This window comes from Enoplosus armatus, chromosome 12, assembly GCF_043641665.1.
Source record: "Enoplosus armatus isolate fEnoArm2 chromosome 12, fEnoArm2.hap1, whole genome shotgun sequence".
In the NCBI taxonomy this organism is placed as follows: Eukaryota; Metazoa; Chordata; class Actinopteri; order Centrarchiformes; family Enoplosidae; genus Enoplosus; species Enoplosus armatus.
Window position 1 is genome coordinate 23,710,266 of NC_092191.1, and position 19,948 is coordinate 23,730,213.

Genomic DNA, 19,948 nt, shown 5'->3' on the forward strand with positions numbered 1-19,948 from the left:
GCTGCTGTCTGGCTAATTCAGAAACGCCACAATATGACTAATAGAGACAGTCGTGGCTGCAAAATATTGGCATCCTTGCATTTATTTTTCAAATAACGGCATTTCTTCCCGAAAAAGGGTTAAATTAAAACATCTTGAAACTGAAGAATTACAGCTCCCATGAGTCTTAAGCTTGGGGCTGAGCTGAAAACCGACAAAGACTGGATAAAACCACACATAAAACTATACAGTCACCGCCCTCAGCCACGCCCCCCCCAGCAGGTGATCTGCTCCAATCACAGCACAAGCTGCTTCAGAGATGTGTTGTGCACAAAAAAAAAAAATCACATTTAAAATAGTAACATGCTCCGCACCTGTGCATGAATGTAACACAGCCGGCTCAAAGAAAGTAGCCGTTAAGGAGCAGACCACCCTCACAGTTTTTTATTTGTATAGGACTATAATTTTCAACAACATCTGCAAACAAAGAGTGCACGGATTATGAAACAAACCTAAAATGCCGCGGTCTCTGGACAGTCCCAACTGCGGCTCGCTGCACTGTGCGTGGGTAGCGTGGCGTCGACCACCTTTGGGTGGGTGGGTGGGAGGGAGGCAGGCCGATTCCTTTCGTCCAGATGATATTGCAGACTGATACTGTATGTACAAAATTACAACCCAGTGTCCCGATGCCCTCGTCTGTCGGAGGCCCCTCTCTCTCTCTCTGCTTAAGCAAACGAGGAGGTGAATGTTAAGGCTGTCAAGTACTGAGTTCGGATCCTTCAGTCCACTTTGACCACGCTGTAGATCTTGGTAACGAACCAGAAACAGGCGAAGAAGCCGATTGTGCCTGAGGACAAAGAAAACGCACCTTTCATTAGAGCGGCGTGAAACAAGAGGCCTTCTTTACCCATAGCGCAAAATCAGCGGAACGGATACTTGAGGTTGAGGGCGCTGTACCCCTCAATCCACTGTAATCTCTCACTCTCAAGACTGATCCAAGGCCAGGCTTTAAACCCTTTATTTAAGACCTGGGGCCAGATGCATACAACTCACGACTAAAACTCTTTGTACACAGGCAAAGACAGAAATATGCATGATTTGCATCATTTTGGTCAGATTTATAAAGCTGCGTATATATATGCGTGGTTCCGCTTTCTAAATCTCAATCATTGTGGAATTTTCATTACAATGTCTTACTTTTAGATCATGTCTCCCACCTTATATTTAATCTCCTCCGTATCGTATCACCATAAAGCTGTGAGGTGCCTGAGACAAGCTTAAGAGATTTCCACGTTTTGTTCTGCAACATAAAATACGTCAGTAGACACCCCCCACTCGTGAATTCTGAAGCTTGCCGGTTGCTAACAAGCAGCTAAATGAGACTACAGAGGTTGTCGAACCCTACAGGAAAAGATGACCAACTCTCCAGTTCGCCTTAGCCTTACGGAGCTTTTTAGCTCCTGTTTTTGGTTTTCAGTGGAAAAACCTCAACACCTCAACCCTCATCCCTCCCTTCTTGTTTTCTACACCTACCGGTGAATAAGAAAAAGATGAGAACCATGATCATGGTGTATCCAAAGTACAGGATGGTGCTGGCCAGTCCAGCGATTTGCAGCTTAGAGAAGAAGTAATGAACGGCGTAGACCAGGAAATAGACCGCAGTGAAGCCGCTGGTCAGGAAGGAGCGCCACTGCCAGTGGTAGTCCTGGAAAGAGGGGGAAACACAGCCAGGGTTGAGATGTAAAGAAAGAAACACACTCGCTTTGTCAATTTAGGCCCTGACTGAAGGGGTTAAAAGAGCGTGTGCCCCCCCCCCCCACCCCGTCAGACAAAGGCTGGTTTCCAGAGACATGAATTTCTGATGTTTCTGCCGATCTTGCCTCCAGTTTTCTTGGCATCAGTCTTTCAATCGCACTCAAAATGTGTCAGGCACACACACACACACACACAATGGGGGGGGGGCATACTCTGGACCTCTGGTTTGAATATCCACTCTTTATTTTCCAGAGGACCTTTTTATTTTCTGATCACTCTGACTATTTGATTTGTATTTTTTTTTTAATCTAGATTCAACATGTTTTCTGACACTTTCCATTTTAACCACACAGTGATGTTGACTCTGGCATGCAAACTTACATTTATTATTAAAAAAATAAGCTACTAATGACTTTGAGAATGCACAGAAGAAAACAGGACAAAACTTAAAACAAAAAAGTTTCAATGGCGACAGCTAACGACAGACCAGATAAATGAACACTTTATTAGTAGATTATTAGTGCTCATCTTAGTGAGTATTTGTCGTCTGATCTGTGCGCCGCTCACCTCGGCACACAAGTGGAAATAGCAGAGCAGGATGGTGGCCTCAGAGCAGGTGATGAGCAGGATGATGAAGACGAGGAAAAGGAAGCCAAACATGTAGTACATCTGGTGGGACCTGGAGGACAGGAGAGAGACGAGAGAGATGTCGAGAGTCCCTGGATGGAAATGCATGTTACGGTTGGTAAATACAACACACATCGCGCATTCTGACTCTCAACGAACAATCGCAGCCAAACCTTTTTATTCATTCTCACCAGATGGAGTTTAGTATGAAGAAGAGCTGAATAAATATGCATCCGAAAGGCAGAATCCCTCCCATGATGATACCAGGGAAAGGCCTCGTGTAGAAGGACTGCTCCGGGATCTGACGCGGAATCTGATTCGTCCGCACCGGGTGCTCGATGCCCTTAAAAGCGGGGTCACAGCGGAGACGGAGGGAGAATCAGACAGACAGGTGCAGCCTGGTGCACGGATTTACAGCGCGCTTATATTCACTTACCACCTTCTTGAAGCCAAAATACGCCCCGATGAAGGTAAGTGGCACCGAGATGCAGAACCAAAGAGCCAATATGGCTACCAGGGTCCCAAACGGCATGGCGGCGGAAGAGCCTTCACCCCACAGGATCAAGTTCATCACGAAGAAATCTGCAAAGACCACCCTGTGCAGAGACAGGGAGGGGTTCGTGAGTGAGTCTACTCCCGGTGTTGTGGCCGTTACTCGGATTGCTGTTTTTAGCCAACTGTAACGGTCTTACCCCGGGCAGAGGAAGGCCGTCAGCAGAACGTTGGTCTTCCACTTTTCCCCTCCAAAAGCTGACAATTAACCAAACACAAAGGAGACAAAGTCTTTTTAGAAACCTGTGATGTTATTATAGCTGTTCTCAAACGACACCCTTGATTTCCTCCAGCAAGCGTTCTTATCGGATTACTCAATTCAATGAACAGAATGCTGGGTTATGAAAGTAATCGGCAGCTTCAGCCCTGCCTGGGATAATCATTTTTATCCCCCCCCCCCCCCCCCCCCAATTAAAAAAGACGTCCCTGTGCTCTTTCCCACTTACATTTGTAGAGGCGAGCGGCCACGTATCCTGCAGGAGTTCCCAGAAGAACCCAGAGAACAACAGCACAAGTCATCAGAGCCCCGCGGTTGGCCGGAGAGAGGAACCCAAGACAGGCAAAGACTGGAGAGGGGGGGGGGGATTACTTTAGTACAAGTACAAGCATCGCCAGGCAAATTCACAAATGCAAACTGCTGCTGCTAATAGCATACAACTCCCAGACATTTTGACACTGAGACAAGGTTTCTACGCCAAACAAGAAGTAGACAGACGGCAAACAGAGCAATACAATACATACATGTGTGTGTATATATATATATACACACACATGTATATACATTGTTATTGTATATATTTTTTACTTTTATTCTCACGAATATTGTAAATGTGTATATTTTTATCTTTATTTTTTCTTATTTTTATATTTTGTACATACTTTAGCTCTAAATTTATGCTACTTTCTACTCTTGAATGGGAGCACCGGTACTGTACAATTTCCCCACGGGGATCAATAAAGTATTTCTGATTTCTGATTCTGATTCTGAAAATAATCTGTGGATTTTTCTTATTAGAAAAAAAGTTAGGTGAAAGTTCCTGACGTTCAAAATCTTGTTTGGGAGAATCCATGAGTGGGGCAAAGTTTAAAGTACAAAATGTGTAAAACTACTAAGCGCATTATCAATACTCAGTTGGACGAATAATTGATTTGATTTGTGACGTGGTGCCACGAGATGTTGCACGTCTTGTATTTTATACTTTTTTTTTTTTTAAACGTAAATCAGGCAAGACAAAGAGTCGGGGAAGCATCAGTTAGAGTGGCCGTCATCGGGCATACCACAAGGCGAACAATCACGAGGGGGAACGAAGACATACAAAGAGTGACAAAGGTCATTATGAAGATCTGGGTTCCAGAGCCGAGGAAAACCGAGAGCAGCATTCCCTTCCTGGGGGGTCGGAAGACGTCTCCGTGGACCAGCTTCCACCCAAACTCCTCCTGGGCATCCTCCTGGAGGACAAGATACGGTGAGCGCCTTGTAGTTATCAATTCTCTCACGGCGGCTCCGTCGGCCACAGAGACAGGAACTTACCACGGAGTCCATCTGGTTGTATCTGGCGATGTCTTTGTGGAGAGTCCGCAGCATGATCATGGCTACCATCCCGGACAGGAACAACACAATCACCAACGAGTTCATTATGCTGGGGAGGGAAAAAAAAAAGTGGATTGTCCCTGTGCCTGGAGGGTCAGCTGATAAGACGCCAGGGTTGAGCAAAGGTTTGAAATGAGATCGCTGGTGACACTGGGACGGACAGAATTCATGTTTCAGAGGCATTTTTAAACCAAGATGGTGATGACTGGAGTCTTAAAATCTCCCCCTTTTCTTACAGCTTCCCCTGTGGGAGGGGTGGGTGTCATTTCCTTTTGCCCGTTCGCTACGTTAACATGAGGTTGCATTTCCCAATGTGTTATTGCACCCAGAACATATGCAAGACATACAAGCTGAGAGCATACAGCTTCAGAAGACGTAGCAAGGACGCCCCTCGTTGCTCCCCTTAAATCTAGAGACACCAGATGCTCGTTTTCTCTCAGAAATCGGGCCGGAAGTTACAAATCTGCCGCTGCGACTTGTGTCAACAGCTTCTTGTCCTTAATGGACTTCCAAACGTGGGCTCAACCTTCAAAAACATACTTTCTTTCAGAAATGATGATATCTGAGCTGCAAATCCTGCCACAACATCAATGTCATACTGACGCGCGTGCGTGCGTGCGTGTGTGCGTGCGTGTGCGTGTGTGTGTGTGTGTGTGTGTTTGAGTCTTACCTGAACCACTGAATGTTGGTGTGAGGCATTGACTCCAGGATGTAGTCCCATCTTGACGCCCAGCGAATATTTTTGTCTTCCTACAAACACACACACACACACACAGTTCTCTGTTTACACAGCTTCAACTCTTAAATTGGGCTATATAAATAAAACTGACTCGACTCGACCTGACTATAAGGTATGATCATGCATTCTTTCTGGTCCCACCTCGTGTACAAGCGCACCAAGGGCGTACCAGGCAAGCCCGGCCACGGAATGACCAGAAGTTTAAAAAACAGGGCCATCATGAAACACACAAAGTTGATACTACTGTACTAACCACAAAGTTGACAGAGTAAGTGTATGGGACGCTGAACACTCCTGTGTGTTTGTTCTTCAGGAACTTTGGCCCTCCAGAACAATCGGGGCTGTTCTCGTTAGGGTTTTCATAACTGGCCAGAGAAAGAGAGAGAGAGGAAATAGATTTCAGATCAAAAGGAAAGTCCACCAGTTCACATACTGAGATCTGACCACAATGCAGGCAGAATCTACAAGAACATTAATTAAGGGGTGTACCAGCTTTGACCAAATTTGCAACACAAATGTCCGCGGTCTGGAGTTTAGTACCTTCTGTCAAAATAGTTTATTTATGCAGACTACTACTACTAAGTTTCTGGTCAAAGTGCTTGAGCCCCGCTACAACGTGTCTTCAGTGTGCATGTTAGTCAGTCGTTGTTGTTCCTGCCCTGTGTAAACCAGCACAACCTGCAGATGTTACCTTCAAAAACAGGAGCCTTAGAAACAGCTGTAAAAACTGACCTTCACCAAATAACTAACTTGTCTCTTAGACCCCATCCCAAGTAGGCTGCTTGAAGAAGTTTTACCCTTAGTCAGCACTTCTTTACTAGACATGATCAATCTGTCTTTATTAACAGGCTACGTACCACAGTCCTTTAAAGTAGCTGTAATTAAACCTTAAAAAGACCACTCTTGATCCAGAGGTTTTAGCCAACTATAGACCTATATCTAACCTCCCCTTTCTCTCCAAGATTCTTGAGAAAGCAAGAATCGCCAACCAGCTGTGTGACTTTCTACATGACAATGAGTTGCTTGAGGACTTTCAGTCAGGTTTCAGAGCTCATCATAGCACAGAGACAGCAACTGGTGAAAGTTACAGATGACCTTCTAACTGCATCAGACAAAGGACTTGTCTCTGTACTTGTTTTGTTAGACCTTAGTGCTGCATTCGACACCACTGACCATCATATCCTACTACAGAGATCTCAGTTTGTACACGTTAACGATGAATCCTCCATGCACAAGTTAGTCACGGAGTCCCACAAGGTTCTGTGCTTGGACCAATACTATTCACCTTATATATGCTTCCTTTAGGAGATATCATTAGAAAACACTCCATACATTTTCATTGCCATGCGGACGATACCCAGCTATATCTATCGATCAAGCCAGAAGAACCTCATCAGTTAGCCAAGCTCCAAGTATGCCTTAAGGACATAAAGACCTGGATGACCTGCAATCATCTGATGTTGAACTCGGGACAAGACAAAAGTTATTGTTCTTTCACCTCCGTAACATTGCAAAAATCAGGAAGATCCTGTCTCAAAGAGATGCAGAAAAAGTAGTCCATGCATTTCTCACGTCTAGGCGGGATTATTGCAATTCCTGCAATGCAGGGTTGCTTGTGGTTCCTTGAGTCTCCAAAAATAGCTCTCTCTCTCTCTCTCTGTCAGTATTTCAGTGCATTAACTGTTGCAGTGAGAATTATGGCCCATGAGCCATCGTTGAATGTTTACAATTTTCAAAATAAATGAAAAATGTTATTTTCTTCATTGTTTTATTTTCCCTGCTGTATCGAAAACGTACCGAACCATGACCCCAAAACCGAACCGTGAATTTTGTGTACTGTTACACCCCTACTAGTATTACTAATAGTAACACCTAACTATGCTAGTAGTCTACTAGTCGGTGAAAAGGAAAGGTTTTCATACCAGGACACAGCACCACAAAACGTTCTACAGCTGACCCAAACGTAAAAATACTCCAAACAACATACTAAGCTAAAGAATGTGCGCCTACACTTTGACTTGGCTGAAACTGTCCATTCATTACCTTTTGGGTTCAATCTTGGCAGCAACCAGTCGTGCTCCAAGTTGTTCGTGCTCGACGATGTGGTAATGGATGGTGATGTCCACGTGGTTAAAGATGTAAAAAGCATCCTTCTCATTAAAGTTAGACTGGAAGACACAAAAGTTCAGTTGCAGACAGGCAGCATGCTTGTTTCTACCCCCCAAATAATCTCAGCCACAGACATCAGGATTGGCTTGTTTAAAAAAAAAAAAAAAAAACTTGACAACAGTTTGAAGTTTAGTTTTACTCAAATAAAAAATCCTACGCATCGTGGCTTTAAAGAAATCCTTGGGTGCAGCTCAAAACCCTGATGTTATGGTAGTCGTCCGACAGTGGAGCCATCTCACTGATGTTGGTGTATCAGAGCTCACTGTCTGATCATTTCCCCACAGAGTATTGAATCCCATGAACTGGGCTTTTGTCAATATGTTTGATTACAGTTTGAAGTAATTAAGATCTGATATTAGTATTCTTTTGTCTTTTTACAGTTAAAAGCTCATTGGGACCCACTCACATTGACCACGCAGGCGTCTTTGGGTCGGCCTGCTTCTGTGACGTAACAGCCGATAGGGAAACCGGGATTACAGAACTTCTGTCCATCTTCAACATCATAGCACCAGGTGACCGGCATGTTATCCACAATCCTACACACACACACACACACAAAACAGAAGCACGTGATGGTCAATTCAACAAAATCAATGACATTTAAAAAGAAAATCGGGATTGATCAGGAACATTACATAAGGGCAGGTGTTGTGCCGCGTGCAAATCCTCAGGCCCGAGAACAGTAGCGAAATCGAGGTACTGTTAAATAAACGGTTAAAAACAAAGTAAACGGGATCTTTCCAGAGCGTCATTACTGCGTTACAAGAGCATCAAAACATTTGTGATGCTGTGAATGCCGTGTCAGCAGAGGGACGCGCAGTAACTGAAATTAAAAGAAAATGGTGTGACATGAAAATGGAAGGGAAAATTAAAAAACGCATTGCCCAAGCCAGGCGCTTTTATAGTCTTAGCCCAGGAATTGAATAATCCAATCATGATAATTACTCACATACATATGCAACACAACGTAATCCTCAAATGTAAAACTTTGTTGCCTTGTTTCCTTGCGTTGGACAAACAATTTGCGGACGTTTTTTTATCTTATCTTTGTACGTTTTCTCTTAAGACAAGAGCAAAAATAAGAAAACACTGGTGAATCCCAGAAACAGAAATACGTACCAGTGATGCTGGTAGTTGAGCAACATGCCTTTCTTGAGGAAGTCCAGTTTGGTTTTGTCCGGTGGGTTGTTGGTGTCGTAGGTTCGGGTGCACACCTTCTGACACACCGCCGGTTTCTTAAACTCAAACTGACACACGGGATGCACAGTTAGCACGTGTGTGTGTGTGTGTGTGTGTGTGTGTGTGTGTGTGTGTACTGTAACAACTGGGTTTTGTTCGTTTAATATCATTGCTATCTGGAGCCTGACGCGCTCAATAGGTTCCTCCTCTTCTGAGCGATTCAACATGTTAATCCACAGTATCCAGTTATTAAAAACTATAGCTGATTACAGGCTTGAAACCCACACACACTAGTAATTTGCGAGCAGTGCAATAATGTGGTTCTGAAATGAAAATAATGAGCATTGTTGAATATGTACATATCTTATACACATATACCTATGAATATGCACAGAATTACAGATTCATCCGTGTGTGCACAACTAAGTTAAGTCACTGTTTCAATTCATTGTCAAACTCTTGTACGACTTCAAATCAACATCAGCCCTTTCTGTTCAGCACAGACACACACCTTTAGCCTAGCTTAGCACAAAGACAGGAAGTAGGAGTAGACTTGGGGAATTTGTATTGTATTCATTGTATTCTGTACATTCCAACCAAAGTCCTGTGTTGCTCCTCTCTGAGATCATCTAAGCAGCCCCCCTCAGGTAAGAAGACCACTCTCCTTGAGCTGTGCCGACAGTAGATAATAATTTGGCTTCAGTTGGTGAATGGTGATGAAGGCTGCTTTTGTTTATATTGCAATGTGCAACATGGAAGGACGTGTTGAATGGGTTCAGCTCAGTTGTCCGGTGTCTTGCTGCCGTTGTGTTATGTTTGGAGCTAAGGTTAAAGCTCTCTGAGTGCTTGGGGCACAGGGTGGGATTTCCAAAATGAATCTCTAAATCATAAATTAAGGATTAGGGATTTGAGGCAGCCCGTTATAAAATCAGGCGAGTGTCCTCAGACAGTCAGAGAGGACCTCCTCCGGTATTGATTTGTTCCTTCAAGATCTTGCTGGAGTACCACCAGTCTCCAAACACCTAGTCATAGTCACATAGTCAACTAGATAGGCCTGAAAGAAGAGATACTCTAGCAGACTGAGGCGGTCTTGCGTGTGGATTTTGGGAGCCCATTCGAAAAGCCACTCAGTGTGATATCCGCATTGGGTGGGGGTATCGGTTATAACGTCTAGGAACCATATATATATATATACACACACACACACACATACACACACATACATATGCATGATTACATGTGACAAATAAGCTCGATTGATAAATTTGATTGCTATTCGTAATGTTTATTACCTTCATTTCAGAACTGCATTATTGCACTGTAGCTGTGGCTTATAAGAACGGGTGAGGGCTACATCAACGCCAACCGTTCAGACAGGTGAGAGCTTCCAAAAGCTAACCTACATTTTTCAGAAAATGATGGATCATCAACAACTTTCACAGCCTTTTGTTTCCAGCAGTGTTTATCATAATGACCATGTCTAGGTGCTGACCAATAACCAAATCATAATGATTATAATACTCTAATAATAATAATAATACGTGTATATGACTTTCTCTAAAAGGAAACTGTAAAAATTCTCATCTTTTATTTATTTGTTTTACTTGTACATTATCCAATATTGGTGTAAGTTGAGGGTGTAGGTGTGTGTGTGTGTGTGTGTGTGTGTGTGTGTATGATGTACATGTTGTTGGTTGTTGTTCTAATGAAAAATGACATTAAAATATTGTGAAAAAAAAAAAGAATAATAATAATACGTGTATATGATTACGGTCCAAGCATAATGACAGTTAAGTACACTCCCACATTTAGCTTGCAAACAATTTCATCAAACTATATACATAGTTTTCACAGCGTATGACACACACACACACAGGGGCTTTGTTCTGTCTCTTCCGCGGGTTCGTCATTTACGAATGCGCTATGCTCGGTAATGAAGCTACTATTGTTATCATGTGCATGTAGAAAAAACCCCAGCAGAAAACGGAATTCTAATGTGTGACACACTGTGATGCAGCGAGCATAAAGACGTGTGTGTGTGTGTTTCTGTAGACGTGTGTTACCTTGTATGGTGAGGGTTCGATCCTTTCGCCAAAAAGAACTTGGCCCAGATTCTCTGATGGACGTTTCATTGTTTTCTCCGAGCAGAAGTCAAACCTGCACAAAAAGAAAAGCGTGTGTCCAGCAGTTAGGGCGATATCGTGTTGTTGTGTGTGTTCCAGATAAGAGTACAGTTACACTGAAAAACTCCCCGACAAATATGGGATTCAATGAAAAAAATCCCACGAAGAAACAACACAGACACGTTGGCACAGTGCTACTTACGCAGTGTATTCGTAAGGCAGAACGGACTCCACCGAATCCAGCCTGTTCACAAACAGCTCAATGGTCGACTCAAAGAAAACAAAGCAGACAGACAAATTAAGAAGACAGAAGAAATGCTCCAATCAGGCTTTCATTTTCATGTTGTTAAGATGTTTTTTCCACCTTGCCGCAAGGACGTCGTCGTTGTTGTGGTGATGATGATGATGATGATGATTTTAAAAACTCAACAGCAGTGTGTCATTTTCAGAAATGTTCTGCATAGGTTTTTTTGGGGGGGTAATCTTGGTGAACCGACACTTTCTGCTGAACTTGGTCAGAAAATCAATTTCCTAAGAAAAAACACTGATACACGCCACTGGTTCTCACGGAAATTCAAACCCCTCCTGCGCCACTCGGGCCGCGGGGCACAGAGGAAAAAGACATCATGGGTTAGGTTTTTCTTTTTAGATGTACAGTGTAAACCAGTGTGTTTCGAACCAGGTTTGGAGCAGTCACAACATTTGGGCTTTGTGCAGGCAAGGCTGTCCAAATCTGTGACTGACGTAACTGATAAACCACTCAGTTTCAGAGGACGTGACATCACATAACAAGGTTTCATATTTAGAGCTATTTAGAGCATTTCAGTCGTTTTTTCAAGCAGAAATGTCAAACGTTCGCTGGTTCCAGCTTCTTGAATGTGAGGATTTGCTGCTTTTCTTTGTCGTTTATGACGGTAAATGAAGAGTCTGTGGGTTTGGTCTCTGGGAAATTGTGATGAGCATTTTTCACTTTTTTTTTTTGTGGACATTTTATAAAAATGGTGACAATAGACATGAGACAAGGCAATGGCTCCTATGGTTTCTTGTATGTGGGAGCTGTCAGTAAGTATAATATTAAAACAGCATCATTCAATCACTGATCAGGATCAGCCCTGCCCTGACATTTGACATTCTAACTAACCAATCAGGAGTCACCAATACAATCTGGCAATATACAGCTAGCTTGCTATCCAGCTATCATAGTGTCCGTTAGCTTTGCTGCTTGTTTGTTTTGGCTAACGTTAGCTGACCCACATTGGGGTTATTTATAAACGAGTGTTTATTTACTGGGTGCTGCGCTCTATGCTGGTTGTTCGGGTAGCTACACAGGTGATGTGTGACATGTTGTGTTTACCTTGCAGTCCGGAACTTTGTCTTTTCCAGCCTCACAGAAGCTGACGGGCGCCAGACCCGGGAGGTAGAAGCCGGCCGCCCGGTCCAGCAGCGCGGCTCCGAGAAGCCACAGGAACATTTTCACACCGGGGAAAACCCCTTTCTCGAAAAGACTCACGACGGTTATCTCGCCCCTCTCGGCGGCTTGCACTTCATCTGACATCCACACCGGACAGCCACCAGCATCCGGTTCTGCAGCGGGCAGACACGTCACACGCCGGAAGTCCTGCTTCGTGAAGCCGAGCATTGTGGGATCGTGGCCGCGAGCTGGCGAGCTCTCGAGCCGGACGGTTTTCCAAGCAGCCTTCAAAGGATGCACAGGAAGTCACTGCAATGTTCACACCCCGTCAGGTCTTTCTGGAGGCTACCTGTAGTTTGCAGACCATGTTCGAACTTGATCCATGTTTAATTTCACAAATACTTAACAAATAGAAAAACACAAATTGTACCAATTAATTGATTTTTTTCCCAAAACAATAAATCTACTTTTCACATGGTCTAGGTTTGTCTGTCATAACTCTTTTTTTTTTTTTATGGGTTTAAACGATGCCACTCTAACGTTATAATTGAGGAGAGAATCGGCCTATTTTAGCCCTCCGGAGTCATATTTATTGAATAAGTACACCAATCAGGCATATCATTATGACCACCTGCCTAATATTGTGTTGGTCTCCCTTTTGCTGCCAAAACAGCCCTGACCCTCCACTAGACCCCTGATGGTGTGCTGTGGTATCTGGCACCAAGATGTTATTAGCAGATCCTTTTAAGTCCTGTAAATTGCGAGGTGGGGCCTCCATGGATCGGACTTGTTTGTCCAGCACATCCCACAGATGCTCGATTGGATTGAGATCTGGGGAATTTGGAGGCCAAGTCAACACCTCAAACTCGTTGTTCCTGAACCTTTTTTGCTTTGTGGCAGGGCGCATTATCCTGCTGAAAGAGGCCACAGCCATCAGGGAATATCGTTTCCATGAAAGGGTGTACATGGTCTGCAACAATGCTTAGGTAGGTGGTACGTGTCAAAGTAACATCCACATGGATGGCAGGACCCAAAGTTTCCCAGCAGAACATTGCCCAAAGCATCACACTGCCTCCGCCGGCTTGCCTTCTTCCCATAGTGCATCCTGGTGCCATGTGTTCCCCAAGTAAGCGACGCACACACACCCGGCCATCCACGTGACGTAAAAGAAAACGTGATTCATCAGACCAGGCCACCTTCTTCCATTGCTCCGTGGTCCAGTTCTGATGCTCACGTGCCCATTGTTGGCACTTTCGGCGGTGGACAGGGGTCAGCATGGGCACCCTGACTGGTCTGCGGCTATGCAGCCCCATACGCATCAAACTGCGATGCACTGTGTATTCTGACACCTTTCTATCAGAACAAGCATTAACTTCTTTGGCAACTTGAGCTACAGTAGCTCGTCTGTTGGATCGGACCACCTGGGCCAGCCTTCGCTCCCCACGTGCATCAGTGAGCCTTGGCCGCCCATGACCCTGTCGCCGGTTCACCACTGTTACTTCCTTGGACCACTTTTGATAGATACTGACCACTGCAGACCGGGAACACCCCACAAGAGCTGCAGTTTTGGAGATGCTCTGACCCAGTCATCTAGCCATCACAATTTGTCCCTTGTCCCTTGCCCTCGTAGGCTACACACAGGGAGGAAAAGCAACAACTATGACTACAAGACATAACTTCCCTTCAGTGATGGGCATGGAGATGATTAGACTCAGTTTCAAACAATTGTGTTATTCCTTTAATACGCTTTCCGTCGCTTCTCAATAGTTACCTCTGGAACTCTTGGACTAAACATGTTCCACGTCTCTGGCTGACAAACGTTGTCATCATGTTGTAATTAGGCTTTCTTATAGACCCCTTTTTCTGTTCTGTAAATGTTATGCCTTTTTTTGTGGGCGGAGCTTGGGTGGAGGCAGAATAATTCCCCAAACACGTTAGCGAACGCTAGCCAGCAAGTTCTGTTGGCTTGTTGTTTAACGATGGCTGCAGAAAATACGAGTTTCTCTGAATATGTACGGCCACTCACTTGGTTCAAGTTAACATTAAACAATGGAACCTGATTGGCCAACCTGTACACGTACATCTGCACAGACATTTACACCTAGCTTACCCGACAGAGAAACCAAGCGTGTATAGTCAAAAGAAACTGAGGGCGTGTAAATCTTTAGATGCCTATAACTATGTGGCATGGTGGCGCAGTGGTTAGCACTGTCGCACGGGAGGTAAAGCTGGTTAGAGCGGGTTCGGGGTTCTCCCGATGGAGACCAGCACCTTGCATGGCAGCTCGGTCGCCATCGGTGTGTGAATGTGTGAGTGAATGGGTGAATGAGACTTAGCTGTAAAGCACTTTGGGAACCGTGAAGGTTGAAAGGCGCTATATAAGTGAGATCATTTACCATTTACCATTTATGTCCTGAATGGTCAGGTTCAAGACTTGCAAATGCAAAGATTTAACAGATGAGTTTTGTCTCTGCCTTTCAGTATCTGAAATGAGACCCGCTTTTCGACATAAGAGCATGGTTGCTACAATTCTGAGTTGGGGCTCTGGGTTTTCAGCATCTAGCTGGACTGGGACAGTCGCCGGAGGTGAGGTTGCATCCAGGTACACGGTTCCTGCAGCAGTGGCACCGGTACCAGCTTTAATCAATTCTACCCACAGAAGGATCGGGCCACCAATGTGCCATTGTGACACAATAATGTATCATTATGACACAACGATGGGTGATTGCAGATGTTACCACCGGGGGCTGTGATGCAAAAGAAGCTGTTTTTGGTTACTATAAAAGGGGATTGTGATGCAACAACAGTTGATTGTGTTGCAACAATGGACCATTCTAATGCAGCGATTAAGTCAGTGTGATGCAACAATGGGTCATTGTGTCGTAACAACAGGTGATTGTAGATGCTACCACAGCAGACTGTGATGCAATAAAGCTGTATTTGAAGGATATAAAAGGGGACTGTGATGCAATGACAGTTGATTGTGATGCAAAATGTGTCATTGTGATGCAATAATTGATTATTGTGATGCAACAACATGTCATTGTGACGCTACAATGGGTAATTGTAGATGCTTGCACAGGGGATTGTGATGCAACAAAAGCTGTTTGTGGATGTTATAGAAGTGGATTGTTATGCTACATCGGGTAATTGTGATACAACAATGTGTCATTGTGATACAACAATTGGTCATTGTGGATGTTACATTGCGGGACTGTGATGCAAACAAAGCTGCTTGTGGATGCTATAAAAGAGGATTGTGATGCAACAATGTGTCATTGTGATGCAACAAATTCTGCTTGTGGACACTATAAAATAGGATTGTTATGCTACATCAGGTAAATGTTATTCAACAATGTGTAATTGTGATGCAATAATGGATTATTGTGAGGCAACAATGTGTCATTGTGACGCAACAAAGGGTAATTGTAGATGCTACCACAGGGGATGCTATAAAAGGGTTGTGGCACTGTTATAGTGTTCCATTGTGTTGAAACAATGGGTCATTTTGATGCAACAATGCGTCATTGTGATCCAACAATTGGTCATTGTGGATGTTACATTGCGGGATTGTGATTCAAACAAAGCTGCTTGTGGATGCTATAAAAATGTATTGTTATGCTACAACAGGTAATTATGATGCAACAATGTGTCATTCTGATGTAACAACGGGTCATTGTGATGCAAAATGTGTCATTATGATACAACAATGGGTCATTATGATACAACAATGGGTCATTATGATGCAACAATGGGTGATTGTGATGCAACAATGGGTGATTGTGATGCAACAATGTGTCATTGTGATGCAACAATGGGTGATTGTGATGCAACAATGGGTGATTGTGATGCAACAACGGGTCATTGTGATGCAACAATGGGTGATTGTGATGCAACAACGGGTCATTGTGATGCAATAATGGATTATTATGATACCACCATGTGTCATTGTGTCGTAACAACAGGTGATTGTAGATGCTACCAGACTGTGAAGCAATAAAGCTGTTTTTGAAGGACATAAAAGTTATGTGATGCAAAATGTGTCATTATGATACAACAATGGGTCATTATGATACAACAATGTGTCATTGTGATGAAATAATGTGTCATTGTGATCCAACAATTGGTCATTGTGGATGTTACATTGCGGGACTGTGATGCAAACAAAGCTGCTTGTGGATGCTATAAAAGGGGATTGTTATGCTACATCAGGTAACTGTGATGCAACAATGAGTCATTGTGACGTGATAAAGGATCATTATGGTGCAACAACGTGTCACTGTGACACTGCAATGGGTAATTGTAGATGCTACCAAAGGGGATGCTATAAAAGGGTTGTGACACTGTTATAGTGTTCCATTGTGTTGAAACAATGGGTCATTTTGATGCAACAATGCGTCATTGTGATCCAACAATTGGTCATTGTGGATGTTACATTGCGGGATTGTGATTCAAACAAAGCTGCTTGTGGATGCTATAAAAATGTATTGTTATGCTACAACAGGTAATTATGATGCAACAATGTGTCATTCTGATGTAACAACGGGTCATTGTGATGCAAAATGTGTCATTATGATACAACAATGGGTCATTATGATACAACAATGGGTCATTATGATGCAACAATGGGTGATTGTGATGCAACAATGTGTCATTGTGATGCAACAATGGGTCATTGTGATGCAATAATGGATTATTATGATACCACCATGTGTCATTGTGTCGTAACAACAGGTGATTGTAGATGCTACCAGACTGTGATGCAATAAAGCTGTTTTTGAAGGACATAAAAGTTATGTGATGCAAAATGTGTCATTATGATACAACAATGGGTCATTATGATACAACAATGTGTCATTGTGATGAAATAATGTGTCATTGTGATCCAACAATTGGTCATTGTGGATGTTACATTGCGGGACTGTGATGCAAACAAAGCTGCTTGTGGATGCTATAAAAGGGGATTGTTATGCTACATCAGGTAACTATGATGCAACAATGAGTCATTGTGACGTGATAAAGGATCATTATGGTGCAACAACGTGTCACTGTGACACTGCAATGGGTAATTGTAGATGCTACCAAAGGGGACTGTGATGCAACACCTTTGTGGATGCCATAAAAGGGTTGTGACACTGTTATAGTGTTCCATTGTGTTGCAACAATGGGCCATTCTGATGTAACAATGGGTCCTTGTGACGTAATGATTGGTCATTGTGGATATTACATTAGTTTAGGTTGTGATGCAACAACGTGTCATTGTGACGCTACAATGGGTAATTGTAGATGCTTGCACAGGGGATTGTGATGCAACAAAAGCTGTTTGTGGATGTTATAGAAGTGGATTGTTATGCTACATCAGGTAATTGTGATACAACAATGTGTCATTGTGATCCAACAATTGGTCATTGTGGATGTTACATTGCGGGACTGTGATGCAAACAAAGCTGCTTGTGGATGCTATAAAAGAGGATTGTGATGCAACAATGTGTCATTGTGATGCAACAAATTCTGCTTGTGGACACTATAAAATAGGATTGTTATGCTACATCAGGTAAATGTTATACAACAATGTGTAATTGTGATGCAATAATGGATTATTGTGAGGCAACAATGTGTCATTGTGACGCAACAAAGGGTAATTGTAGATGCTACCACAGGGGATGCTATAAAAGGGTTGTGACACTGTTATAGTGTTCCATTGTGTTGAAACAATGGGTCATTTTGATGCAACAATGCGTCATTGTGATCCAACAATTGGTCATTGTGGATGTTACATTGCGGGATTGTGATTCAAACAAAGCTGCTTGTGGATGCTATAGGAATGTATTGTTATGCTACAACAGGTAATTATGATGCAACAATGTGTCATTCTGATGTAACAACGGGTCATTGTGATGCAAAATGTGTCATTATGATGCAACAATGGGTCATTATGATACAACAATGGGTGATTGTGATGCAACAATGGGTGATTGTGATGCAACAATGTGTCAATGTGATGCAACAATGTGTCATTGTGATGCAACAATGGGTGATTGTAATGCAACAATGGGTGATTGTGATGCAATAATGGATTATTATGATACCACCATGTGTCATTGTGTCGTAACAACAGGTGATTGTAGATGCTACCACAGCAGACTGTGATGCAATAAAGCTGTTTTTGAAGGACATAAAAGTTATGTGATGCAAAATGTGTCATTATGATACAACAATGGGTCATTATGATACAACAATGTGTCATTGTGATGAAATAATGTGTCATTGTGATCCAACAATTGGTCATTGTGGATGTTACATTGCGGGACTGTGATGCAAACAAAGCTGCTTGTGGATGCTATAAAAGGGGATTGTTATGCTACATCAGGTAACTGTGATGCAACAATGAGTCATTGTGACGTGATAAAGGATCATTATGGTGCAACAACGTGTCACTGTGACACTGCAATGGGTAATTGTAGATGCTACCAAAGGGGACTGTGATGCAACACGTTTGTGGATGCCATAAAAGGGTTGTGACACTGTTATAGTGTTCCATTGTGTTGCAACAATGGGCCATTCTGATGTAACAATGGGCCCTTGTGACGTAATGATTGGTCATTGTGGATATTACATTAGTTTAGGTTGTGATGCAACAATGTGTCATTTTTTAATTATCCAAAGGTGATCGTGGATGTTGCATTTGGGGATAGTGATGCAACAACAGCTGCTTGTGGATGACATAAAAGGGGATTGTTATGCTACATCAGGTAATTGTGATACAACAATGTGTCATTGTGATGCAACAAAAGGTGATCGTGGATGCTATAGATAAGGATTGTTTTGCTACAAAAGGTATTTGTGATACAACAATGGGTGATTGTGATGCAATAATGGATTATTATGATACCACCATGTGTCATTGTGATGCAACAAAGGGTAATTGTAGATGCTACCACAGGGGATGCTATAAAAGGGTTGTGGCACTGTTATAGTGTTCCATTGTGTTGAAACAATGGGTCATTTTGATGCAACAATGCGTCATTGTGATCCAACAATTGGTCATTGTGGATGTTACATTGCGGGATTGTGATTCAAACAAAGCTGCTTGTGGATGCTATAAAAATGTATTGTTGTGCTACAACAGGTAATTATGATGCAACAATGTGTCATTCTGATGAAATAACGGGTCATTGTGATGCAACAATGTGTCATTCTGATGAAACAACGGGTCATTGTGATGCAACAATGGGTCATTATGATGCAACAATGGGTCATTATGATACAACAATGTGTCATTGTGATGCAACAATGGGTGATTGTGATGCAATTATGGATTATTATGATACCACCATGTGTCATTGTGTCGTAACAACAGGTGATTGTAGATGCTACCACAGCAGACTGTGATGCAATAAAGCCTTTTGAAGGACATAAAAGTTATGTGATGCAAAATGTGTCATTGTGATCCAACAATGTGTCATTATGATACAACAATGGGTCATTATGATACAACAATGTGTCATTGTGATCCAACAATGTGTCATTATGATACAACAATGGGTCATTATGATACAACAATGTGTCATTGTGATGAAATAATGTGTCATTGTGATCCAACAATTGGTCATTGTGGATGTTACATTGCGGGACTGTGATGCAAACAAAGCTGCTTGTGGATGCTATAAAAGGGGATTGTTATGCTACATCAGGTAACTGTGATGCAACAATGAGTCATTGTGACGTGATAAAGGATCATTATGGTGCAACAACGTGTCACTGTGACACTGCAATGGGTAATTGTAGATGCTACCAAAGGGGTTGCTATAAAAGGGTTATGA

General features: G+C 42.9%; 1 protein-coding gene across 1 annotated transcript; it reads right to left on the reverse strand.

Moving 5' to 3' along the window:
- Positions 1-64: 64 nt before the first annotated feature.
- Positions 65-12,185, reverse strand: tm9sf2 (transmembrane 9 superfamily member 2). Its single transcript, XM_070915538.1, has 17 exons — positions 12,069-12,185; positions 10,917-10,984; positions 10,655-10,748; positions 8,532-8,659; positions 7,819-7,948; positions 7,287-7,411; positions 5,497-5,608; positions 5,175-5,254; positions 4,445-4,553; positions 4,230-4,362; positions 3,360-3,479; positions 3,054-3,111; positions 2,798-2,957; positions 2,553-2,704; positions 2,302-2,413; positions 1,513-1,684; positions 65-826 (listed from the first exon to the last, which is right to left on the reverse strand). Exons 1-17 carry the CDS (start codon positions 12,183-12,185, stop codon positions 759-761), a joined length of 1,938 nt encoding a protein of 645 aa, XP_070771639.1. The 3' UTR covers positions 65-758.
- Between the last annotated feature and the right edge of the window lie 7,763 nt (positions 12,186-19,948).